At 38.1% G+C, this 27927-nt stretch overlaps 1 protein-coding gene across 2 annotated transcripts; it reads left to right on the forward strand.

The window, feature by feature from the left end:
- The first annotated feature begins 75 nt into the window (after positions 1 to 75).
- Positions 76 to 27927, forward strand: LOC139134949 (uncharacterized). Of its 2 annotated transcripts, none has more exons than XM_070702057.1 (5): positions 76 to 288; positions 20818 to 21089; positions 21668 to 21768; positions 21987 to 22317; positions 22604 to 27927. In XM_070702057.1, exons 2-5 carry the CDS (start codon positions 20852 to 20854, stop codon positions 23098 to 23100), a joined length of 1167 nt encoding a protein of 388 aa, XP_070558158.1. In that variant the 5' UTR covers positions 76 to 288; positions 20818 to 20851; the 3' UTR covers positions 23101 to 27927. The 2 variants fall into 2 exon arrangements, with proteins under 2 accessions (XP_070558158.1, XP_070558157.1); XM_070702056.1 differs by having other exon boundaries at positions 77 to 288; positions 20815 to 21089.

Consider the following 27927-nt stretch of genomic DNA (forward strand, 5'->3'; position numbering starts at 1 on the left):
CCTTAAGCTAGTAATGTACAAAAAAGGTCTCCTTCAGGTTATGCATATAAATGCTATTGGCGACATTACAGCTTTCACTTCGCTGTGGTTGTCGACACGTAAACAACTGCACAATGGCGTCATCTGTTTTCAGTGCTGGTGACGAGGCTCTGCCGTCCTCGGGCCCTAGAGAAGATTGCGAGGATACAGATGCGTGGCTACCTATCGAGTGCTCAGAACAGACGAATAATATATCAGCTCATAAGCAGACAGAACATTCGTTGGTAGATAAATCACAGCTTGAACCCGGTAAGCTATGAACGGTTTTATCTGAAAAACCTTTCTTATCTTTCGAGAAAAGGGCGGTGTAGATTTGTCTCCATACAGGATAGTTAGGTGGCATCGATTTTTGACCAGGAAGGAAGACCATTGTGGAATTTCTACGAGATAACGGAAAATTCGTTGCATGTGCGACTGTTTCTGTGCCAAGGAGATCTGTTAGGCAAATTTCTGCGCTTTCACACGGGTTCGGCATTGTAGCCCGTGGGCTCTAATGATTGCAGCTGGTTGTGCATCACCAGTTTCTTACATTATGTTAATTTCCCGCAGTATTGAAAATTTTTGTCGTGAAATGAACATTATCTCCAAAAGTTGCGCCATTGACGTTTTGGTCAGACATGCGAAACCGAAAGATATCGTATTCTAGAATAGTATTGCTGTTGTCTGATAATTGCTGCGGTACTTTTGATCCGTTGCCCTCGTTGTCGATAGGTTCTCGGTGCTTTACAATCTGCGTTTGTCATGAACTATTATTGTTGTGCCAGTTAAAATACTTGTGTCACCATGGAGGTATAATGGTTCTTTCATAGTGTCACGTAGTGAAACCAACGAGTTTTGTTCAGCGTAATGCAGGCTGTCAGCAACGTGTTGTAGAATACTGTATGTTGGGTAGGCTAGTTTTGTTCGGGGGGAGGTGAAAATTGCGTTCACCGTTTTATGCCAATGAATTGAGGTTTTAGCTAATGTAAACTGCATTACTGCATTTTTGAATACATTGGATTTAACAGATAAGAGTTAAAAGTCAGGGTTGAACACTTCAATAGATTTTGAAAACAAAATAAAACATCAAATGTACCTGTTTTATGTTCTCTTCGTCAGCATTGCTCTTCTCTGCTTTGAATGATTATGCACAACACAGCGCTCCAATTGTGAGGAAGAAGACAGAACTTCGTTAATAATAATAATAATAATAATAATAATAATTAATATAAGTATTATATAGAAATAATAACGCGAATAATAATATGTTCAATTTCCGTGAAAATTTCACCATAAGGGTATTTTGGGTCGAAAAGACCAAATATGATATCGATTTCACTGCCCCATGTTTCCATGGTAACCATTTTAGGGGTTGAAAATTTCAGTTTTTCTAATATCCAATGAAAAGTTACTTTGATTGATATTAAAATTATCTAGCGGGGGGGAGTTCGGGTCAGAGAACACAAAAACCAGACTTATTTTAATGTTTTGAGCTGCCATGGTAACTATTCTGGGATTGAAAATGTTACTTTTTCCCTAATTCCTATTAAAGAACTATTGATTGATGTAAAAATTGATAATAAGGGTTTTTCTGGTTAGCACACCAAAAAAAATCACACTCATTTTAATGTGAGATGTTTCCATGGCAACCATTCAGGAGTAAAAATTACCAGTTTTTCAAAGATTCCATCTAAAATCCAGGAATCAACAGAATGTGTTATATCAAAGGGATATTTTGGGTTAGAAAGACCAAATATCCAGTGTAAAAATCCAGTAATCAACAGAAATATTATACAAAAGGGTTATTTCGGGTTAGAAAGACAAAATATGATATCCATTTTTATTGCCCTGTGTTTCCATAGTAACTATTTCCGTATTAAAATTTCAATTTTTTTTCCTAAGTCCATTAAAAGTAATCCCAGTTACTATGCAAATGCTCTCCTAAGTGTATTTATAACAGCATGAACTCCATGTTCATTTATGTTTTATGTTGCCATATTAACCATTTCGGTAACCAGTTTTTTTATTTAAAACCATAGACCATCGAGAGGGTCTATGTGAAAACAGAATTCACTGTTTTGTATTTATTTTATGAATTTCTAAGTTACAACTTTTAACATTTCTTCTATAATAATAACAATAATAATTGTAATTTCTTTGCCTTCATTCTAGAAAGAATAATAAAGATAATGTATATTGGGGCCATTTTGGTCAAAATTATGTTTTCCGTTAATTTTAGTGTGTTAGAATTAATTTTACATAGACCAGAAATAATTTTTCAAGCATTTTTAATTGTGTTTCATGCAATCATCCCAAATAAGTGTTATATAGTATATTACTAACTTATTATGCATTTATCGAATTAAGTTTATGCCTTCAAATTAATTTTACGTCCTGAAATTAATTCTACTAGTATCCAAACCCAATCCTCCTTATCACCCAATGTACCATTATATTTATCACAAGCAGTAACAGTAGCGCACAGTTTTTTTTGTTTTATTTAAAACATAATTCACTGGTACTTATTTATTTTATGGATTTATAATTAACGACGTATAATAATGTTCATTTTATAATAATTTATTTAATTATTTATTTCTTTGCCTCATTCCAGGAAGAATAATGAAGACAAATTATATATTTCTGATTGTTTAACTAAAGTAAAATTATGGCCATGTAGTGGTGCATTATTTTTTGTGTGACCTGGCGTGACCCCATAAACTCTATGATTCTGATGATTAGCTAGATCTCCCCTTTCCATGGTAGAAATGGCTAAATTTGAACATGATCCCTGTATACCTTTAAACATTTTTTTAAAACCCAGCAGGCCAAGACAAGGGGGAATATTACAAGTTAAATGTTTCACTTTTTCCCTGGTAGTCCACTTGGGCAACCATATTCTGAAGTTGGTAGCCCGGTGACACTGGCTGGTAGCCCATGCATATTTTAGATAAGGGGTATCTTTTTTCGTTAACCAGACAAGAAAGGGCTATTATACAAGGTTCTGCCCATGAAGTGAATTTTCTAGTCTTTTGATGTGTATACTTGCACACCTTTAATGCCCAAGGAAACAGGTGTAATGGACGACAGTGGGACTCAAAAGTTTTGTGACCTATAAACAACCCGTTTCACTCTCACAGTTGTATGCAAATTTTAAAAGTCGCAATGACAACATGACAACAATATGGCCTTTTCAGCACTGAGACATACTGTAGCAGGGCTAAAAATAGACCATGGCCCTTCTGTTGGGAGGAGGCATAATTTCCGTGTCATTTAGATTGATACATTATTATCAAAATGCAACGAGAATGCGTTTTTATTGGCCATCGTTTCCTGTGCCTGTCATTCAAGTACGTCAGTTCAGATATGGAAACTTTGTTGCAAAGTTCCACCGCACGGCCGGTCGTCTCCAGAACAAAGTATGGCAAATTTCTATGCCCAGCTGGGTTTGACTGCATTTATCTAGCTCGTCCCAAAGTGACGGACGCATCTTTCAACCTTTCAGCTTGGTGAAAAACGCATTTATTGATTCGCCAAAGGCCTGTGGACTCGCTTATTTTTGCACAAGTGCTACGTGGACATAGGAAAAAGTTGTTGAATACTCACTGTTTCAGTGAATCCGCCATGATGAAAGTTCTCAAATCAAAAAATGTTGCCGAGCTCGAATACAAATGTCTTCAACGTCATTGTTATACAAGAGTTAGCATTCCAAAGTCTGTCACCCTGATTTTTTTCAAAGTTTGGAGAAGGCCGGCATTTCCATCTGAATGATTGAACGACGTGAAACGCAAAATTCCATCGCATATTATCTGGCAATATGTACAGTAGAAATACTGTATACCGTCGCTCCAGGTACGTATAAGCTTATACTCCACAAAATAGCCACAGGCGGCGTGAACTTTCTGAAAGGATTTCCTAAACGTCCTACTTGTTACCTAAGGGACTCACTTGTGATGTCCTGAAAAGTATTCTCTGCAGTAATTCCAGTTTCTGTCAACATGCAAAGCTCAACGACAAGATTATAGCACGAGACGTAGTGTACAGACTACACATTCACGCGCAGGTAAACTCAATTGCGCATGCTCATATTGGCAGACTACACTGGCAAACGAGTGCGCATGCGTGAAGGTATATTTGCAGCAAATACACTGGCATAGACTCTCCACAGTCGCTGTGCCTTGTTTTGTGCGCGCCCACGACTGCCATGATGGGCCTGCATTCGAACATCTCTTTTTCAGAATTCCCACAGCTTCAATGAACTGTTATTAGATTTCTATATAATACTTATAGCCCCTAAACTTGTTATAATAATAATAACAAGGCAGTATTGCTGAAGGCAATGAGTACTTGGGCCGTGATAGAGTAATTTTGAGGACAATATATACTACTATTCAAATATGGTCTTTAATTTCCTCCTGTCAATTAGGCATTTGATTAACTGGTTATTAAACGAAGCAATGGCATGACAACGGCAAAATATGTCTAGCAACTTTTGTGGAGTTGAGGCAGGGGTTCTCTATTTATAGTGGAAATTGCTTAAACTCCTCAAATATTCAAATTACAGCAAATTTCTTTTGTTCTTGATGGCAGATGTCTAATATTTAGATGGGCATATTTAGATTTCTACCCTATAGTTATCCCAATATACCAAAAATCGGACATCTAGCTCTATTGGCTTGCTCAGAATTAGATATGCGCATAATTAATGAGGTACAATATGTGGTGTCATAAGGTGTCCCATCATACCAAATATGAAGGGTGTAGCACTTGTGGTTACTGAGTTGTGGACAAATATATATATTTGAGGTCAAAGGTCATTGAGGTCACGTGACATTTTGTCAAAATAATTGTATTGCTAAGTTATTCCTATATACCAAAAATCAGACCTCTAGCTCTATTGGCTCGCTCAAAATTAGATATGCGCATAATTAATGAGGTACAATATGTGGTGTCATAAGGTGTCTTATCATACCAAATATGAAGGATGTAGCACTTGTGGTTACTGAGTTGTGATATATATATTTGAGGTCAAAGGTCATTGAGGTCACGTGACATTTTGTCAAAATAATTGTATTGCTAAGTTATTCCTATATACCAAAAATCAGACCTCTAGCTCTATTGGCTCGCTCAAAATTAGATATGCGCATAATTAATGAGGTACAATATGTGGTGTCATAAGGTGTCTTATCGTACCAAATATGAAGGATGTAGCACTTGTGGTTACTGAGTTGTGGACAAATATATATATATTTGAGGTCAAAGGTCATTGAGGTCACGTCACATTTTGTCATAATAATTGTATTGCTAAGTTATTCCTATATACCAAAAATCAGACCTCTAGCTCTATTGGCTCGCTCAAAATAAGATATGCGCATAATTAATGAGGTACAATATGTGGTGTCATAAGGTGTCCTATCATACCAAATATGAAGGGTGTAGCACTTGTGGTTACTGAGGTGTGGACAAATATGTATATTGGAGGTCAAAGGTCATTGAGGTCACGTGACGTTTTGTCAAACAAATTATATTGTTAACTTATCCCTATATACCAAAAATCAGACCTCTAGCTCTATTGGCTCGCTCAAAATTAGATATGCGCATAATTAATGTGGTACAATATGTGGCGTCATAAGGTGTCCCATCATACCAAATATGAAAGGTTTAGCACTTGTGGTTACTGAGTTATGGACAAATATGTATATTGGAGGTCAAAGGTCATTGAGGTCACGTGACGTTTTGTCAAACAAATTATATTGTTAACTTATCCCTATATACCAAAAATCAGACCTCTAGCTCTATTGGCTCGCTCAAAATTAGATATGCGCATAATTAATGTGGTACAATATGTGGCGTCATAAGGTGTCCCATCATACCAAATATGAAAGGTTTAGCACTTGTGGTTACTGAGTTATGGACAATAATGTAATTTGAGGTCAAAGGTCACCAAGGAACATGACATTTTGTCAAAATGTCTGAGATATCTGCGTGAACCAATGGACTCACTGATGGACTCACGGACGGATATGACCCAATCTATAAGCCCCCTGGACTTTATCCGTGGGGACAAAAAACTGTGTCACTGCATCCTTTAGGCAATATGAATACGATGAGAAACTAAATTTTTATTTTTCTTGGCCTTATACATGGGAGTCTATGGAAAACTGCCTTATACATGGGAGTCTATGGAGGTGTAAACTAAAAAGTCCTCTAACACGGCCAAATTCATCGCCTTGTGAAACAAATCGACGTGCATCTGTATGGGGTTGGGTACTATTCTTGTGCACAGTTTGAAAGAAATTGACCAGGGCATGTCTGAGATATCTGCGTGAACGGACGGACGGACGGACGGACTGACATGACCAAACCTATAACTCCCCCAGGACTTCGTCCGTGGGCACTAAAAACAACGCAACAGTTGTTACAGCTACACCGGCGGTAGGTTCATATCCAGAGCCCCGTACGGTCTGCCGCCGTCGCTTGAAAACAATCTCATAAACCTGGCTATATGGGCAACTGTGTATGGGCAGCTGGATGCTTGACTTCCCGGAGAAGGCGAGCTGTCACGTTCAAGCTCAGGATTATTTGTCGATCAAATTTCAGTAAATTTACCTTACCTAGATGAAATTTTGTCTATAGGCTGAAATTTCGCCGAAGTTTGACAAAATTACATCGATTTTTCAGGTTCATATCCGACATTTTTGAGTTTTGAGTGCAGACAGAAATAAGTTTTGAGGCAACATGGCTGCGACGCCATGTTGACCCCTAGCCCTGCGTACGATGATATGTGCTACAGCTAAGGGGAGAACCATTTGATTTTTTTGGGGGGGTATGGAGGAAATGGGTATGGGAGCAAATTTTTTTTTCCTGTCACAGTGACAGCAATTTTTTTTTTCTACTGTCAGAGCTGCATCAATTTTTTTTCTCAAATGGAGTAGCAATGCAAATTTTTTTTCTTTGTCATCAAGTTTGTGATACGTTGTATATAAGGGAGCCGTCATTATTTACGGCCTGAAACTCAGAAATTTCAAGTGACACCCCCCACCCCCCCCCCACCCCCCCCCCGTCAACCATGATGAATTTGAGTAACTCCCCTCTCTAACTCTGAAATTTTGACTGATTCCCCACTTAGAAAAGTTAAATACAAATACATGATTTTGTAAAATTTACAAAATACAGCAACAGTAAAGACCTTTGAAATCCGGATGTACTCTGGTAGACTATCATCAGTTATCTCATGATGGTTCAAACAAGGTGAAGCCATCAAAATGAAATTGCAAGTCACAATAAAATAAAGATATAAAAGCTCACGCAGTATCTAACCATACAGTATATTGTTTAATTTGGATGGGTATTATGACAGGGTTTTCACTAGGATATCTGACCGGGCAGAATTTGAAAGTACAGGGGGAGAACACGTGAGAGGCTTAGGGGGAAAGTGTCACAGGGGCTTTCCCCTATCTTGCATGGAAAGTTTAAGATATTGGTGTATGCAATGGTGCAGTCTGGTGCGATCTGAGAGGTGTTTTTTAATTTTTTTTTTACTAAGTGAAACTGTTAGAACACCCCAAGGGGGAGAGCACGAGAGGGGGTGGGGTTTCCCCCTCTCGTATTGGAAATTTTGGGAAATTGATGTGTTTAATGGTGCAATCTGAGAGGAATTTCAGGTTATTTTGCATTTGGTAAAACTGTTTGAAAATGACATTGAAAACACTGCAATATTTTTTTACATTTTATGCATGATCAGTGTTTGTGTCACAATATTCAACAACCAAACAATGACAATACAATTTGTGAAAAACAGTTCTGTTTGCCAGAGACTGAAGATAAATAAATATACAGGAACGGAAAATCTGTGACCTTCTTGTGTCATTTCTCCAGCTGCCAGCTTCTAATGAAAAGCATGAATATGGTATGTTTAACTGTCAAAATGGTCATTGAACTGAGGTAAATGAAAACATGTTTCTGTGATAATAAAGGATGAATTCACAACAGTTCAGTTTTGTCCTAGATCCTGTGAAAATTTTGAGAAATTGATGTGCGCTACGGTGCAGTGTAGTGCAATCCGATAGGTATTTTAAATTTGTCTTTTACCAGTAACACTGTTAGAAGACCCAAGGGGGGAGAGCACCAGAGGGGGTGCCCCCCTCTCGCATTGAAAATTTTGAGAAATGGATGTGTGCAATGGTGCAATCTGAGATGTGTTTCAATTTATTTCGCCAAAAAAAATTGAGTAACCCCGTCCCCCTTCTTCCTCTCCACATTTTGAGTAACGCCCCCTGAAGTTTTCAATTTTTTTAGTGACCCTCTCCCTTGTATTTCATTACATTTGTTGTTCCTCAATTTTTCATTGTCAACTTGTACATCTTCCTAATATATTTATATTGAGAGAATAATATATTGATTTTAACACTAGTTTATTGACTCCTGTCTTGTGTTTTAAAATTTTCACAATTTACAGAAGTCAAAAGTCCCCTTTAGATAGTGCCTATGTCATTGAGATATTGCAACAGAAATCATGAAATATGATTTCTTGGGTCAGAAAAGGGAAGGAAAACATTGAGTGCACTGAGGTGTAAGTAGACCTATGTAGTGCATGCTTATATCATAAGTGCTGGGAAAAACATAAGAATTGCTTGTGGTAAAAACATTTGCGCCGCCTATGGCGGCGCGCCGCGCAAAGAATACATGAGAATAGGGTTTCCAAATTTTGCTAATTTCTGGTGCATTGTGACAATTTTTTTTTCACTTCTGTCTGTTATGACAATTTTTTTTCTCAGGTCATGGCAGGATCAATTTTTTTTTTCTTCTATCTCACCTGGCGACAAATTTTTTTTTCTCAAAATCCTCCATACCCCCCCCCAGAAATCAAATGGTGTTCCCCTACACACAGCATCGTACGCAGGGCTAGTTGACCCCAAGTGCCGACATCGACGGTTATTTACGAGAAGTGAATAAAAGACTGTCATTTTTGGAAGCGATCGAGTAGCTGAGGTAGGCTGGGATACGACTTGGGCCCAAGAACGCTGAATTTCGGCAGTAATTTGGCTTTTTACGTCAAGTCCCAAAATGGATTTGAAGTCACCGACCCTACGTACAGGGCTGTGGTGAGCGGGGCGATTAGCTGTAGCGGAACACACAGCATCGTAAGCAGGGCTAGTTGACCCCAAGTGAAAATGTGTTCGCGATCAAATCTTCCTATATTTTTTTCAGAATTTTCGACAAAATCATTGCTTCTTAAATCTTTTGTAAAATATAAAATACTAAAATAAAAATACGATGTGCCATGTCTCCAGATTTCTAAAATATCGTTCGTTGACCGTTCGACGGAATACTCATTTCGCAAACTTGTGACGCAGTTGAAATTCAATGCTGACCGCCAAATAATCTTAATGAGACGAGATCATTCTAGACATCCTCCAAATTATCCAACCATTCGCGTTAGAGTTCAGCTCGCTTAGAGTATCATAACATTCTTCGGCCTTCGTTTAGATCGACCCTAATCTCTCCCATTTAGGAAATAAATACACAAGCTACCTTGACAAAACTACGTGCACCATCCAGGACCAAACGCACTACAAATCTGTCTTGACGTCATCATCTCCTTACATGGTAATCGGCATACCGTATTTTTTAGCAAAGGAGACACAGAATACGTCGGAGTATTCAGTTTGAAAACGTATTACATTGTGTGATGTTGTCAAAATAAGGTAATGTTACTGCAGTGGTATAAATTACAAAACACATAAGTTCAAATCAGTTTATTTTGGACTGGCTTTACACAACATTTCATATTGTTTCTTATGCCACATTTGACCACGTGCTTGCTGGCGACCCCTTTACATGCAAATTTTGTGTCAAATGGTGTGTTCTCCTGGAAAAACAAACGTACGATTTCTATATGAAGGAGGCGAAATTTGCCCTCAAAACTCGAAACCACCCCTTTATGGGGTGTACCTAGCTATTTTGAACGAGCTTCTCGAATCTGCAGCTCTATTTCGAAATGATGGTCTGGTTTTCTCAGCTCAAGGATAAGTGTTCTCCATCGCTGTGGGCATTACTATTCTCAACTGGGGGTACAGTTTCCAGTCGTAATGTTTTTCATTGTGTCCGGGATATAAAACCTTTCCTTTTCACAATTTTACTTTGATTAACACTAGTCCACATCTTGTCAGCGATTAAACATGTTTCAAGTTTAAATGTTAAATTCTGGTCTCGAGCCCTCTTGTTCGACCAAACTGAAATTACCCCTCCCACTTTGGCTCGTCCGGTGGGTGTAGCAAGGGTCGTGCCATCGCCTAGGAAACGGAGGGTGCATTAATTGTTGCATTTCGATGCACATTTTGATTATATTCAGAAGATTTTGTGGCAAAAACTCAGATAGAGAAGCATTAATATTCACATCTCACTTATTCAAGACTGGCTGAGAGCAGCACTTCCATTCAGTTAACATGATTACGCCATTTATTATGCCAAGAAAGATGAAGCCAAGACATTTTGCCCTCCCTGGTCTCAGCCAGAAATGGTTATACCTTACAGAGTTTTTTCCCACGGAATGAAAACAAATGTACTTGGGCAGAGGCCCAAGTACAATAATAATAATAATAATAATAATAATAATAATAATAATAATAATAATAATAAATAAAGCTGCAAGCAGCGTTGACGGGGCTTGAGCGGTTGCCATGGTTGAAAGTACTTGCACTGATGATACTATGTGCAATTTTGAGCTTCCATATGTCTCATCGATCTGACTAAAACAGCTATAGAGTACAGCGACGTCTTTACTTACATCTTGCTGTCGCCTCTCACGACGGCGCCAGTAAGAGAATACCGCGTATGTAAAGACGTCGCCGTACTCTACATCTGATTTTAACAGTTTGGTCTCATGTGTAGAGATTTCTTCGGACTAGTTGTTAACACATGTGAAAATTACCTTTTATTGATAAAGCTCGCGTATATCAATTCTCATTTAAAATGATTTTGAAAAGTGTGCTTGATAGAGAGAGGCGAACTAACATTTCAATTAAAATTGATGTATACCATAACTCACTCTGGAAATGTACCACGAGACCGATCCCAATGCCTTTAGCAAACTTGAAAGAGATCATACTCAGGATAACACATATTAAATTTCAGTTCAATTGGTGTGTTCGTTCTGGAGAAGAAGAATTTTAGATATTAAATCCTGATTTTCGCATAATCCAAGATGGGGGCCGAACCACATAACCGATCCGCATGCCTTTTGCAAGGTTGAAAGTGCTCACACTAAGGATAATACAAGTAAAATTTCAGTTCAATCGATGTTTTGGTTCTTGAGAAGAAGATTTTTAAAGATTAAATTGAGATTTTAGCAAAATCCAATATTGCGGCCAAACCACGTTACCGATCCAAATGCCTTTTTCAAGCTTGAAAGAGATCATACTTAAGATGATGCATATTGCATTTCAGTTCAATCGGTGATTTTGTTCTGGAGAAGAGAATTTTAAAGATTAAATTCTGACTTTTTAAAAATACAATATGGCGGCTAAACCACGTGACCGATCCAAATGCCCCTTGAAAACCTGGAAGAGATCACATTTATGATGAAACAACAAGTAAAATTTCAGTTCAATCGGTGTTTTGGTTCTGGAGTAGAAGGTTTTTAAAGATTATATTGCGATTTTTGCAAAATCAATGATGGCGGTCAAACCACGTGACAGATCCATATGCCTTTCGCAAACTTGAAAGAGATCATACTTAAGATGATGCATATTAAATTTCAGTTCAATTGGTGTGTTCGTTCTGGAGAAGAAGAATTTTAAATATTAAATTCTGATTTTCTAAAAATCCAAGATGGCGGCCGAACCACATAACCGATCCCAAGAAGATGATGAGGAAGAAGAAAAATATTGAACTCCAGTAAAACCAGTAGGGGCCAAGCCTCAAGGCTTTGGCCCATAAGGCTGCGTTCACAAATAACGATTGGGGGGGCTGGAGGAATCGCGATTGAAATCTACTTTTTTCAGATCCCCCTCAATACCCTAAAAAGTTTTCAAAAACCCCTCTTTAAAGTTTTCAAATACCCCCTCTTTTTGATCAAAATTTGTCAAGTCCCCCGAAACTATCACAAGCCCGCATATTTGTAAAGGATGTACCTGCAGAAAAATAAACACGTATTGCGCCGTTACACTTGCAAGTGTTCAACACTACCTGTTATTAGCAGTTTGTAAAGTAATATTCCTAAGGCAAGTTCTTAAATTGATTCATGTTTAAACGCATTTGTGAACTTTTTTGATTTATCGGTCTAAGCCAATACGGCCAGTTTTCAATCGGGTTCGAACCCACACCATACGGCATCAGTCGCCAAGCGGAGAGGCCACAGAGAGAACCGCTCGGCTAAATCTCCACTCCCAAAAAAGAGTGGTTCAATAGCCGGCTAAGTTGTTACTGACTGAGACCGCTCCACACGTTGTAGAGTTCGTGAAGCACTCACGCACACATGTCCACCACCACACATCGCACATCATACAAACTTTATCGAAGCGAAGCAACGAATACATCGCTTCAACTTGAGTTAATCCATCTCTGGCCAGGTTAATTGCTCCTGCCGAAGAGCACACACAAAATGACGATCATGAGAGAGTAGGCAAATTGTGAATCCTGGCTAATTGCCATATTGTAAAAAAACTGAGCACAGTGACCTACCAAAATTTTGTTTCAAAAGTACAAGACAAAATGAATTAGATGATACTAAAATTGACAATACTGGAAGGTCAAAATATTCCATCAGATAAATGTTTTAATCTCTGAAATTTGGGTGTAATAATGGTAAATTTTGTCACGCATTTTTTCATTTACTCTTTACTATTCAAAGTTACTTTTGTATTATTTTATGACAAAAATGTAAAAATTTAGAAAATTAAGTATGTTGACCCCATCTTTTTTCTTTGATGTTTGATTATAGTCATATGCCAGATAATATTTCAAGTCTCCCAATGCCTTCCATGTGTTACTCTCTGGCCTGATCTTGTGTACAAGTATGTTTCACTGTCATGAGCGTCATTTGACCCAAACTCTTCTTCAACTACCATGTACATCAGGGTCAGAGCTATCTCTGTCACTGCTCAGGTATGCAGTGACAGTGATACTGCAGTAGCAGGGCTGTACCTGATAGTGACACTGCCCGTAAGGAGTAGCTGTATTAACTTTGATAATTTTGGCAATATTTTTTTCAGTTTATACAACTGTGTTCTTGTTCTACTCCCTACAGCATGTTGAACTGTCCAGTATTCAGCTTGCTATCACAGCCTGTGTATGTGTACCATGCATTTGTATCACTGACAACTGACTGTCAGTCCGGACTCTAATTAAATTATCACCTAATACATATTTATACAGGCTTTGTCGACAAACTGAATATTGTGTAATCGCAATCATACCAATCCATAATCCAATAACGCTAGGTCAGAATTCGTAAGACAATAGTTTTAAACATAGACACAAAACTTGTGTTTGAGCATGCTGTAGGGAGACAGCAAGAAACTGTAGTTGATATATTGCATAGAAATATTGCAAAAATCATCAACAGTTGCAGCTTCTGCCCTGTTACTAGGCTCAAGTTGTTTTTTTACAACAAATCACACGTTGAGATTTCGAGATAAAAGTAATGAAATATAGCAAAATGGTTCTAGATTTTTTAAATTGTCACTAACATTGAAACAATTGGATGATATGAAAATGGTGTTCATTTTTCATCGAATTACCTCAAAAACTTGTGAAACATAAAAGGGAACCAAAAACTTTTCAAGTCCCCCCTACAGGTAGAGCAAAATTTTCAAGTCCTCCCCTCTACTACCCCAAAAATTTTCGAATTCCCCTCTCCTGAATTGTTCAAGCCCCCCTAACCATTTTTTTTGTGAACGCAGCCTAATAAAGACCCAGCCCATAAGCTTGGGCCCCTGAAATAGCGCTAATGGCACTTTCCTCACATTTAGTTACATATGGTAAGCCAGAATGAGTGTTCGAACCTCAGCTTGTGATATTCACAGTCGAGTGCATTTGAACAAACTTTGATGCAACGTTCATTGAAGTATGTAATGGTTGGCAGCTGGTAGATACGGAGATGTTGTATCAAATATGACCTGTCTGTTTCTCAAATGATGAGTGGCAGCATACCAAATTTTGACTCACAAAAGTAATTTGGTGAATTCACCAAATAACAATGGATTTGTCGCTTTGGGTCAATCTTGACGGGTGCGGCTAGCTGGCAGGGTACGCTTACCCATTCCGGACACCTGGTACCACCACTATTTCGTGGTTCAAGATGACCCCATTGCCTTTGTCATCATCTATATGTTCCTTGGACCTGGTAAATTACATAGTTACCTTGAATGATAACGATTATTGGACCTGATTTGATGTCTATTGCAACCGTTGATCACGCACTATTACACAATACCATGTAACCAAGTACATTGTAATTAGCGATACAATCTGCAAAACAAATAAACGTGTCCTTTTATAATATTGTATTGCATAGCATTAATGTAGACAATATTTGGTCTCTATATGGTCTATGGTAGCACAATCGAAGGCTAAGGTAAAATGTAATAATGGGCATTCTCCAGAGCTTCCACAGTTAATGATGCTGCCACATCTATATGATAATGGTAGTCCCACACTGCCGCATTGAAGTACCATAGACAAATGGGGGAACTTCAAAACACAAACTTGTGGCATCAGATATGTATATCTGTTTATAAAAGCCCTTCTAACCAAATTTAAAAACATCAAACCAGGGATCTGTATAGAATTCTAGAAGCTATTACTTGACTTACACAGACAAACAATGGGAAAAACTAAAGTGAAGGGGGAATAGGGGAACACGAAGGGTTACGACATTCTTATTGTAAGTTGATAAAACTTTGATAACACTATGCAAACATGAAATATTATATTAGGCATGTATGTTAGTAGACGAAGAAGAGGGGCTTTATGCACAATGCAATATATACAAGCATTAGTATGTAATGAAGCTGACAACTAGTATTTTTATCAAGAACATTCTTTCGTCTTTTTATAAACCTTAATTGAATACAATCTTTCTTTCAATGTAATCTTTCTGATAGTTTATTCAATGTTTACCATGCTACAAAATGTGTTTGCTAGAGAATCAAGCTGCTATATTCATACCCAAGCTGTTATAATCCATACCCAAGCTGTGACGATACCATCAGTTTTCATACACTAGCCAATAACAGTGCGTTTAGAAATCATGTGACAAATCATGTGACAGTAATTAACCAATCAGACGAACATTAGCATGGGTAAGCATTAGTGAAGGATATAAATGACCCAATGAGGCTTTCGAAAGTTAGAATGAGCTGAGCCACAGACTGTAATAAAGAAGTTTTGCCGAAAAACTACACCTGTCTCATACTCTGGTTCCCTGCCCCCTTTCTACCGCTGGCTGCGCTACACTCACGAAAAGGGTCAGGTATGCGGCAGCCATTTTGCCCAGATTTTGGGCAAAATGGCGGATGCGCGTGGCGCGTGATTTCAGGCTGGAATGTTCGAAATGACTGCGCCCTTGACAGTAACTCAGCAACAAAGTAGGAGGAGCAGTTACATGAACATTACACAAGTTTTCAAAAATCAATATGCAAAACGTCGTACGAGCTGATATATTTGTGAAAGAGCGTACTTCATCCGAATGACAGAATCGAGTTAGTTTTTTGTTTGTTTTTGAAATTTGAAATAACATATAACACTGCAGCAGACGCAGGTGCTCCCCTTAGCCAATCGACATGTTCCATAGTGTCGTCCAATCAGTGCCGTGAATAGAATTGCGCATACCTGACCCTTTTCGTAGAAAGAGGGCAGGGAACCAGACTAAGTGTGTCAGTGTTTGTACATGTAGAAGTAGGGGCGGACGCTACCACTTCATGACATGGTACCATCCTTATTAGGGGGGGGGGGGGCTATAACTATCGCTGATGCCATGCGGGGATATGATATTCACTGTGTTAGTGGAGAACACTTTGATAACAATATGCAAAATGAAAACTTGTCCTCACGCTTAAGGTACTTATGTGATTTGACGAAGGGGAGGGCTTTGTGTACGGGCAATATATACAAACACCAGCATCATACTGATTGGGGGGGGGATTACTGTCCCTGATGCCGTGAAGCGGGATATGATATTGACAGTGATAGAAGAAAACACTGTAATAAAATATGAAAAAATGAAATATCGTTCTCACGCTTAAGGGACTTATGTTATTGGACGAAGGGGAGGGCTTTGTGTACAGCTTGTACATACATGCATCATACTGATCGGCGATCCATAACTATTACTGGCGGTATGGGGCATGACATTGCCAGTGATAGGAAAAAACCACTTTGATAAAAATATAAAAAAATGAAATATTCTTATCACACTTAAGGGATTTATGTTTTTGGACGAAGGGGGACTTTATTTAGAATTCAACACATACAGGCACCGCCACCATGCTGATGGGGGAGCTATAACTATCACTGATACCATGAAGGGGAATATGATATTCACCTTGTTAGTATAGACAACGCATCGATAACAATATGCAAAAATGAACAATTGTCCTCACGCTTAAGGTACGCTAGGCATTAGGCTTTGTGTACAGAGCAATATACAAGCACAAGCATCACACTTATCGGGGGCCTATCACTATCACTGATGCCATGAAGGGGCACATGATATACGCGGTGATAGAAGAAAACACTTTGAGAAAAATATGCAAACTTGAAATATATTCCTAACGCTTAAGGAACTTATATTCTTGAACGAGGAAGGGCAGGGGCTTTATAAACAATATAATATTCACCAGCAACAGCACCACTCTGCAGGGTGTCTATAACTATAATGATGCCATGAAGGTAGATAGGAAATTCACAGTGTCAGTAGAAAACACTTTGATTACAAGATTCTTTAATGAAATATTGTCCACAGGCTTAAGGGACTTGTGTTGTTGCACCGAGGGGGAGGGATTTGTGTATAATGCATAATATACAAGCACTTGCTCCATACTGAAGGCACACCTATGGCTATTACTGATACCATGAAGGGGGACATTATATTCAATGTCTTAGTAGAGAACACTTTGATAATAAGATGCAAAAATGACTATTGCCCCAAGGCTTAAGGGACTTATGTTATTGAACAGGGGGGGGGACTTTGTGAACAATGCATAATAAAAGCACTAGTATCATATTGAAGGTGGGGCATATAACAATCACTGATGTCTTGAAGGGGATAGGATGTTCACATTGTCAGTAGATAACAATATAATAACAAGAATCAAAAAATGAATTTTTGTCGTCAGGCTTAAGGCACTTATGTGCACGGAAGAAAGGGGAGGGCTTTGTGTATAAAGCATAATATACAAGCACTTGCGCCATACTGAAAGCAGAGCCTATAGCTATCACTCATGCCATGAAGGGGGACATGATATTTAATGTGTTAGATGAGAACACTTGATAACAATATGCAAAAATGAAAAATTGTCCTCACGCTGAATATGCTATTGGATGTAGGGTGGGCTTTGTGTACGATGCAATATATACAAGAACTAGTACCATACTGAAGGCTGGCCTATAACTATCACTGATGCCATGAAGGGGGATAGGATATTAACAGTGTCAGTAGAGAACTCTTCTCACAAGACTCGAAAATGAAATGTTGTCCTCTGGCTTAAAGTTATACAGTCACCTGCAATCTAAATATGCCCATATATGATCAAAGGGGCATTCCTTGGTATCCAAAATGCCCATGTGAGGGCGCTGTTTTTTAAAAGCGGCCACTCGCTTAGAATCTGTGATTGGTTAGATTTTATCTTTTCATGGTAACTGTGGCAAACTTGGAACAGGTGACAGTATACCTTTAAGGGACTTATGTGCGTAGACGAAGGGGGACTTTGTCTATAATATGACAGAACTCCATGGCCGGTGAGTGCATGCGCGCCGTACTAGCGGTATTTGCACGAGTGCTGCGGTGTATTCGGCGGCAGTTCGCTCGTGAAAGGACAGCCGAAATTTAAGAGTAAGATACGGCAAACGTAACTTGTCAAACGATCAAATTTCAGTGTTTAGGCCCTACCGTGTCACACAAGCGCTCACTGTTATCAATAGCATGAAGGACACACAAGCACAGAATAAACTGCATGCAAAAATGACATTCTATTGTAAACAGGGAATGTCCGGTGAGGAAACTACTGGCAAAAACGCCTCTGAAAATGTTAACTCTTTAATTGGCTCCGCTGCTCCCGATGTTGGACTATGATGGCCGCCGTGGTACGGCGGCCACCGTGCATTCATGGAGCTAGAAACGGACGTCACCTGTTCAGGTGCAGCCAACGGAGCTATTCATCGAAAAAGCTATTCCAGGAGCAATTTTTGAGGGCAGGGAAATTTAATTTTGCTAGGCAGGGGACATGTTTTTAGGTGGTAGGGGAGCAAATTTTAGCTTTTTTTTGTAGGGCAGGGCGGATATCGGTTGATTGTCCTGGGGACAGGGCTTGGCGAAAAACTTTTTGAGGGGAATTGTTTCCAGGGCAGGGGAAATTGGCAAGTTTTTTTTCGCCACAGGGCGAGGGAGCTTCAAAATTCACAGTGGGGAGGGGAAACAGGCAAAATAAGTGGGGAGTGGGTAAAAATGAAGTTTGAGTGTGGGAGGGTAAGTCGAAAAATTTTCTGTGGGAGGGCAAATTATGAACAGCTAATTAATTACCCTCTTGACTTAAAATTAGCCAGTTCACATTATTTGTCATGCACAATATGTCTCATCATAGTAAGGACCTTTTTAAAAAGTGCATTGTTGGTTGGCTGCATTGTCCTGTTTTCAATGTTTTTGCTTCGCTGACAAACAACTGCTCTTCCGGATACTAAAAATCATCCTCACACTATAATAAGTGCGTGCAATTTTCTTTGTCGTAGTTTTTAATCGGTAATGTCATGCATTTTACAATAACTAGCATCGGACCAAAGTGAAATGAAATCTTGTAGACGACATTTTTTGTGTTTACAAACAAAAATAGTGCCGGGTCAAAATTGGTAAATACTCATTAACATAAAGGAATAGCATAATGTTTTTCGTATTGCACTGCAGTGCAAATACCAGTAGTACGCGCGCGCTTAGATGCAAGTAAACTGTGGTACATATGTAATAATGCATAATATATAAGCACTTGTGCCATACTGAAGGCAGGGCATATAACTATAACTAATGCCATGAAGGGAGATATGATATTCACTGTGTTAGTGGAGAACACTTGGATATTATGATGCAAAAATGAAATATGGTCCTCAAGCTTAGGCACTTATGTTATTGAACGAAAGGGATGGGCTTTGTGTACATTGCCAAATATACAAACAGTAGCACCATACTGATCGGGGGCCCATTACCATCCCTGATGTTGTGAAGGGGGCATGATATTGACAGTGAGAGAAGAAACTACTATGATCAAAATATGCAAATATGAAATATTGTTGAGGCCATCATTCTTCGTTGGGGCAAGTTGGTATTTACCCACCAATTTAGCTAGCTATATATAGCAATGTATACCAAGAGAACCTCCTGAGCCAAACTCTGTTTTCCTATCTGGAGCGGCAAGATGAGGTCGAAACTAACACAGCGGGTAATGAATTTTACAGCCAGCAATGGTGATCTAATAACCGGGATGAATCATTTTCATTTAGGTTCGTTCAAAGGGGACTGGATTAGGGAATGAAAACTACAAGGACTAAAACACGATTTTAAGAGAGCATGTCATGCTTTGTCTTCTTTTTGATAAATATTACACATAACAAGGTTTGAAAAATCTGTATGAAGTAACATCATTACAGAACATGGTATTTTGTACAAAAGTTTGAGATCACCCCATGTACATTGATCTTTCAAAAGTCGGTCTTTACTGTGTGGTTCACAGGAGTCTAATTCAAAACACTCAGCGACTCATAAAAAGTCAACTTTACAGTCTGTCTTGAAAGCTCCATCAAAATTCGAGACAAGATGACAAAATCTGTTGATATTTTAACAAGGAAAATAATCGTACAAAGCTACATGAAGTTGAAACTATGGTAAATATAGCTCAGAGAATAAATGCACCACAGACGACAGCACTTCAGCATGTCATCGCCCATCTCACTCTCAGTACCTTTGCCCAAAACATCCTGGAAGGCCACAATCAAAAAGTTTGACATGAACTGCACAACTGTTGCTTAATTTTTTTGTGGGTGAAGAAACTTTGATAGCTGCCAGTGAAATATTGACATCAAAACTTTTTTGGAATACTTGTACTTGAAAAACCAGCCGGCAATCAGAATGATAATCAACATACTACACAATGAATCGAGCCAAACATACAATATCAATACCAAAGTTCCCCCGACCAGCTAATTACAGAAACATGAAGCAGACATGGAGTACATTATGGTTCATCCTGGTTATCATATCACCATTTATGGCTGTAAAATTTGTTACCCGCTGTGTTTGTTTGGATCAGAATCTTGCTGCTCCAGAGGAAAACAGAGTTTAGCTTAGGAAGTTCCCTTAGTATATTGTATATGCATGGCTAGCTAAATTGATGGGTAATTACCAACTTACCCCAACGAAGAATAATGGCCGCAACTTATAACTTTATGGGAGTATTATTGTTTTGTCTGTCAATGCGAAATAACAAGCACAACATATTTGTTAAGCAACGATATTTGTTAAGCAAATATTACTTTTCAAAACTTCTCAAAGCAATAAATTATATCTTTATCGTTCTCTCATTATTATAGCAGATTTGCATGGGACTGTTTCTGTTCCAATCAAGTAATGGTTGGTCGAGTCAATACCACAAACAGGGAATCCTTTGAGTTGAGTGAGAAGTCAAGTATCCACGACTTGATAAAGAAAATACGACGTGAATTTCATCAGCATCAAGACGACGATATTTTAGTGTACGAACCTCGAACAGACGGAAACATTTCTATGCCAATACAATCAACAGAGCTTTCAAAATACGACAATAAGGAGCTCGTATTTTATGTCAAGGGCAAACCCCTGTCTGACGGTAATAATATAATATTTTCTCCTCCAAATCCAACCTCTAGGGAGTCTTTCAGGATAACAATTTAACTAAAGCTGAGTCAGAGATTACTGTGTGATTTAAACCCTCAGGATTCCTCAGCAATATTGTTGTAAGGATCTGTTTATATTCCCTACTGCCTTTATGACATGTTAGGTTCGATAACAAGAAGTAGCATTACTTCATGGGTTCTGCTATTTTTTATTTTACCATTACTAATTTTTAACAATATCGAAAGCAACGTTTTGAGGAGAAGACTTTGACAATAATTTACAAAAAGATACCTTGAACAACGCCCATTCTCCATGTCATGGTAAGAAGCTGTACATGTATAGACAGAAGTTCTATTAACACCACTGGTAGCTGCTTTCATTGTATTTGTAAATATAACCCTTTTAATGTTTTATCGACTCTTGTGACAGCGAAACCTAAATATAGAACATTTTAAAGGTTGACTTTTAACAAATGTTTGTACCCTATAATTCAAAAGTAGAATTTTGTGGATAGGTTTTCAGAAACACTAAAATAATAATCAAGGAATACACCTTTCTTATGCTTCTCAGAAACGACTGCTGCCCTAAAATCTGAAATTTGTGGGCAAAACATCGCATGTCTTGGTGCTCCATGTCATGGCAAGTCATCCTTTATTAACACTGTATTGAAAGTAAGTGATATTTGTTGTTTTTTACTTGCAGAATGAATGTATCGAAGAAACAGTATGAAGGCAGATTATTGCTTCATCCGTGTCTGTGCTGTAAAATTATCATTGTTAGGCTAACAACCTGAAAGAGCTATTGAAAATCTTCTTGTAGAGCATTGCCCTAGACGTCATACTATTCTTTGCTGGAAAACTAATGTTAGGGACATTTTCTATTTATTTAGGCTTTTGGAAAACAGCCAAGTGCGTCGACATGTAGTGGTGCAGTTACAGGTACAAAAGTGTATTCTCCCTATCGAATTGAAATAGAAAATGCTGCGTTCAGCCTGTGGGATGTGCCGGGTACTGCTGTCAAGAGCCTTGAAGATGACAAGCTGAAACAAACCATAAAAGACATTCTCGAAGGCAAACAAGAACCAAATAAGACAATAGGAACGAAACTCAAACGGTTTTTCCAAACTGGCCAAAATATACACGCTGTTCTTGCAATTCAAGATGGGCAGGTTAAAACTGAAAAACTACACGTCGTCGCCATGCAAGTTGCAAGTGAATCCGGTACGTTTGATTACCTTTGATAACTGGCAATATTTGTCAGTGATTTTGTAAAAGTGAGAGAGAGAGAGTATGAGTGTACTTTCCGTATGATCTCCTTTTCATGCGGTGAGTTTGTTTTTCTGCATCTTAATTGATAATATTACTCATGGTCTTTCTATGTGTAGGTAGATTTGTGCATAAAAGACATGAATAGTGTTTATTATAACATACAATGTGTGTGACGAAGAGAAAACCTTGCATTCTTTATTGTTCCTACCTTTACATCAAAGTGGTAATCTCTTGGCAGGTCGTGCGATACCATTTTATGCGGTTATGACTCACATCGACAAAATGGACCCAAAGAACATAGAGCGTAAGCAAGAAGAGATTTCCACGGCACTTGGTATTGATCGTAGCAATGTCCTTCCAATTGCAAACTACGACCATGAAGGTTTTACTTCCAAAGACGGTGAAGATCCTCAACGTGATTTCCATGTACGTAAATTTCTCCTGAAAGTGTTGGGTGCATCGAAGTCTTACAAGGATAATTTAGTAGTTCCTAGATCAGATCGGAAGTCAAAAGACACAGAACGTTCTAAACAAGTGCAAAGAGACACGGAACGTCCTCACCCAGTGAAGAGAGACACGGAACGTCCTCACCCAGTGAAGAGCTCACACGCTACAACACACACACCACAAGTACAGGAGGAAACTATCAATGTACAGAAACCCATTTCAAAATCAACAAAGAAAGAAACCAAAGAATCGAGGAGCGGATGGCTATCGCGATGTACTGTCATTTGAATATGTCGTCATGTGAACTTTTGTCATGCCTTCAAAGCACCTTGAATAGCTTCTTGCTTTCAAATTAGAAGTTATGTTAGTATTAACACTTATCTGTACCTGTTAGTGTAATATCACAACATGTGAGCAAAGTTTGCGACAGAGATGATCAAAGGAATATTTTATAATTGCCAAAACTTTGAAATTAAATTCAAGTGGGTCGATAAATGAGTATCATCTAGGTCTTAAAATAATCGCAATCATACCAATCCATAATCCAATGACAGTAGGTCAGAATTCGTGAGACAGTAGTTGTAAACATAGACCCAAAACAGCACAGAACAGACAGTAAATGGACGGTTCACAAACAAAGTCATATTCATGAAAGAAAGATATATGGACCTCTGGCCAAAGACCAAGAAGTGATGTCAGGTGTTTCGAAAATAGTAAGCGCATCCTGCCCCACATGTGGCACCCGCCATATATCAATCTATAAGTCAGATAGGTAGTGGTCAATAAGGCCCAATGTCACCGATGCCATCAGTGATCATTTGTCGAAGAGAGATATTGTATTTATCTAACCAGCTTGCGGTACCTGCCAAAAAAAGCGTTTGAATGTGGAGACAAGTCTTGCTCTGGTGTAACCTTGATTTAACAGTTTGTAAGAGAGATGGCCATGTCTCTCTACAAAATCACCATATGAACTGCATGCTCTAGCATATCGAATAAGCTGGGAAATGTATACCCCATAAGCTGGTGAGAGTGGAATATTACTTATGAGGTGTGGAAAATTGATGATACTAAAGTTGAAATCATCTCTCTTGTCATATAGCCTAGTAGAAAGGTGACCATTAGAGTCAAATTCAAGTAAAATGTCCAGATATGAAGCAGAAAGGCCGTTTCTGTAGTTTCTTTAATCTCCAATTCTGGAGGATAAATCATAGCGAGATATTTACTGAATTCAGAGTTATTCATTGAAATAACATCGTCTATGTATCTATATGTTAGATTGAAAGTTCGAGCTACAGAGACCTTTTTCTGTTTGATTAAGTTCTGGATAAATTCTGCCTCGTATGAGAACAGAAATAAGTCTGCAAGCAAGGGAGCACAGTTAGTGCCTATAGGAATTCCTATACACTGTTGGAAAATGTGTCCTCCAAATTCTACAAATATGTTGTCGATGAGGAAATCAAGCATATTGATAATGTCTTTCTCGGTATTAAACAATTTAGCGTTAGTAACATTTTTAACAAAATATGTAGAATTATACCCTAATAATACATATTTGTAACGGCGTGAACCGTTTTTGTAGAAAAATGTTTGGTTGATGATGTTTTTTAAGCGTTCTTTCAATTTATTATGTGGTATTGTGGTATACAATGTGAAAAAATCGAAAGTTTTAATAGATGTTATTTTTGAAACAGATCTTGATTTCAAATTTTCCAAGAGTTCCTTCGAATTTTTTAATATCCACATTTGATTTATACCACTCCGAGAAAAGACAACATCACAGTATGCTTGAAGTCCCCGTTTAACGGTACAAAGAACAGAAGTCAGTATCTTCGATAACTCTGTTGTTGAACATTTTGAAGATCCTGCGATAAACCTAGCTTTGTAAGGTGTTTTGTGGAGCTTTGGTATCCAGTATAAGCTAGGCAACTTATTATGGTCATCCTTTGTTGTGATATTAAAATTATCCATGAATGACTTATGGTTTGCCAAAATTTCAGATTTGCTGAACATCGATTGTCTGTAGTGGAGCTGATGGAGGTCTTAGTTACACCAAGTTCGTCTATAAGACATTCAAAATGATACTTCTTACAGACAAATACAATGTTATAAGCAGCTTTATCAGCAGGAACGACAACATATTTGTCATGGATATCATTCAAACACTTAACAGCATCAGGATCTTTAAATACAGAATAGGGTCTTCTGCAAACATGTGATCTTAGTCGACCAATACGGCCACGCACTATTTTCCTCACAGATTTGACCCATTCTGACAGTGTGTCCAACTCTACATCCTCCCTTTTAGCCCATTTCCTGGCATATTCTTCAACAGAGTCCATAATGATCTTAAAATTATGGTTCCAGTTGATCCTGCGAGGTTCTCTGAACTTGGGTCCACAAGATAATATCTTACGAAGGTGATGATGTTCAACCAAGTTCAGATCACCAGTGATGACATGGCCAACTGGAGTATATTTGAAGGGAGATGTAGAGCAGTCACAGGATGCTGGTGTTTGAAGGAATTCATCAATTTTTAAGTGCTGCAATGCCTTATTGTAATTGAATATTTTATTGGAGATTGTCTTGGTGTATTGATATGACAGAATAGGTACAGACTGGTTCTTAAAGTATACAGGTATAGTTGATGTAACCTTTTTGTTGTGAAGTATATTGCTGATATTAATTGCATCAATTCCTTTGTTAGTAAATGGAAGATGTATGAAATGACGATGATCATCAGTCATAGGTTCAGCACGAACAGGCTTGTATAGTCTGTATAGTGCAATATCAGCAATAATACTGACCAGTCTGTACGGTTGTTTGTTCGGATCTGTCAAAGACAATCCCAATGCATAGGCATGCAACCTTCTCAAGTCCTTGATGGAAAGAGCAAATAATGAAGTACGAATGTGATGGAGACCTAAAGGCTTCTGTAATGAAAGAAGCAGTTCATAAAATTTGTCATGGCAGTTGGAGGTAGATGTATCCAATTTAGGCCGATGGTAACGCCTATGTCCATGACTACGTCTTCTACGGACAGAAGACTCAATAGGACCATCACATTCACTTCTGAACAACCAGGACTTAAGGATGCCCTATATCTTTGATGTTGTCATTACAACCATAAGGCATTGCGGTACCTAACTGTCTAATCCAGTGGTATTCTCTCTGTCTACGGAATGGTGAACTAAGTGTGGGGCTGTTGGTTGGATGGTATATTTTTTCAAGAATACGGACACGCATAGACAAAGTGGAGTGATCGTCCTGGTTAAAATGCTTATAAAGTTGCACATCCAAAGATCGATTCACTCCACTGCGATGTCCGTTCATTCTAGATCGTAAGCTGTTTCCTGTTTCACCAACATAAATGAGCCCACACAATGAACACTCAATTCCATAGATTACGTTTTTGGTTGTGCAATTCAGAGGTTCCAGACATTTGGTAGAATAGGTCTTCCCTGTCAAACTACTACTGAACTGTTCTGTAGTGATGAGCATACTACAAGTTTTGCAGTTTTTAATACCACACTTTGTGATAGAACCTGTATAATCACAAGCTGGAGATGACTTTAAACAGTCCGTCAGTAGCAATTTGCATGGTTTAATTGTCTGGTAGCTTTCTCCATTTCTGTGATAAAAATTGCCCTCTGATTGCACGTATGAGTCTTAGTAACATCCTGAAGGATAATACGAGGGACACACGGTTTTTGAGCTACTGTGTCCTGTGTAGCTGGTCGGGACCTTGTTAACCCGGGTGACGTCCCAGCTGGTATGAATATATCTCTTATACAGTCCTTCATTGTCCTTAATTTACCTTAAGGTAGAATCTAATAGATTTTTGGACTCTCAAACAAATTTTGACCGTCTTAGTTTTTCGAAAATCGAAAATTTATTTTTTTCCATAGAGTTAACACCGATGATGGCGGCCATTTATAATTTCAAATATTGGTAAATCTTGAGTAATGTGTTTCTCAAGTACCAAAATGTGTACGGTGATTCCTGATTTTTATTCTCGATTTGAAAGAGAATTGTCGAAAAGTTCCTTGAGGAAAGTTTAAGCAAAACTTTCAGTCTTTCACTTTCGAGGTGCATACTTCCTTAATATGGATAGTTGCGTTTACCGCCTTAAGTGTTCAGATAAAACAACCCTAGGATGAATATCTGATATTGACGTTTTCGAATATTTTATCGCATAATTTCCAAATTTACGTTCTTGTGACGAATAACCCAGAAAGTTTGATAGATAAAAGATGAATTTATGTATAGTTGCTGAGAAGTGAAAAATACAATTTGACAGAGTAGAAAATAATGCATTTTAGCAGCCTTTATATTTGACTTAAAACTTTCAGTTCACGGGAAGGACGTAACATCATTTATTCAACTACTGTAACATAAATATTCAAAACTTTATAATTTAGGAATATTGTGTGTTGACATAACCCATATTTATGATAGCATAAGAAGGATTTTAGATGAGAATTTCATTTTATCCACTGCTCATGTTTTTTATACATGTTCTGATTATGTTTATTCCCACTGTACATCTCTTTACTGAAGAAGACTCTACAATACCTGTATATATATCACTATAAATATTTTTTAAACTAGAAAAAGATCAGAGTCAATCCTGATAGCTGATAAGAGTAACCTGTGGTACAATTTTATATATTTTTCGATTTTTTGTTTTTCCCTTTCGTTGTCAAAAAGATAGATTGTTAGGGAACAGGAACATATATATTCTCACAATGAAAAAGTAGTTTGATAATCATATAAATGACACTCGATAGGAAATATATAGACAAGAAAAACTTGGAGATTATGGTCGGTGAAAGCGTTCGAAATATATTTTGTATTGTTATTCACATGTATTCAACATTTAATGTTAGATTTGTCAAAGATGCCATGAACGAAATTTCATTGCCGTTATGTCATATCATAAATTTGTCTTTCTCGCGGGGACAGTTTGCTGACGAGTTAAAAATAGCTAAGGTTTTGCCTATTTACAAAAAGGGTCATGTGGAAGATTTGGGAAATTACAGACCTATTTCAATTCTTCCAGTTTTTAGTAAAGTTTTAGAAAAAATCGTTAATAAACAGATTCTGTATTTTCTTGAT

The sequence above is a fragment of the Ptychodera flava genome, chromosome 6 (assembly GCF_041260155.1).
Source record: "Ptychodera flava strain L36383 chromosome 6, AS_Pfla_20210202, whole genome shotgun sequence".
Classification (NCBI taxonomy): domain Eukaryota; kingdom Metazoa; phylum Hemichordata; class Enteropneusta; family Ptychoderidae; genus Ptychodera; species Ptychodera flava.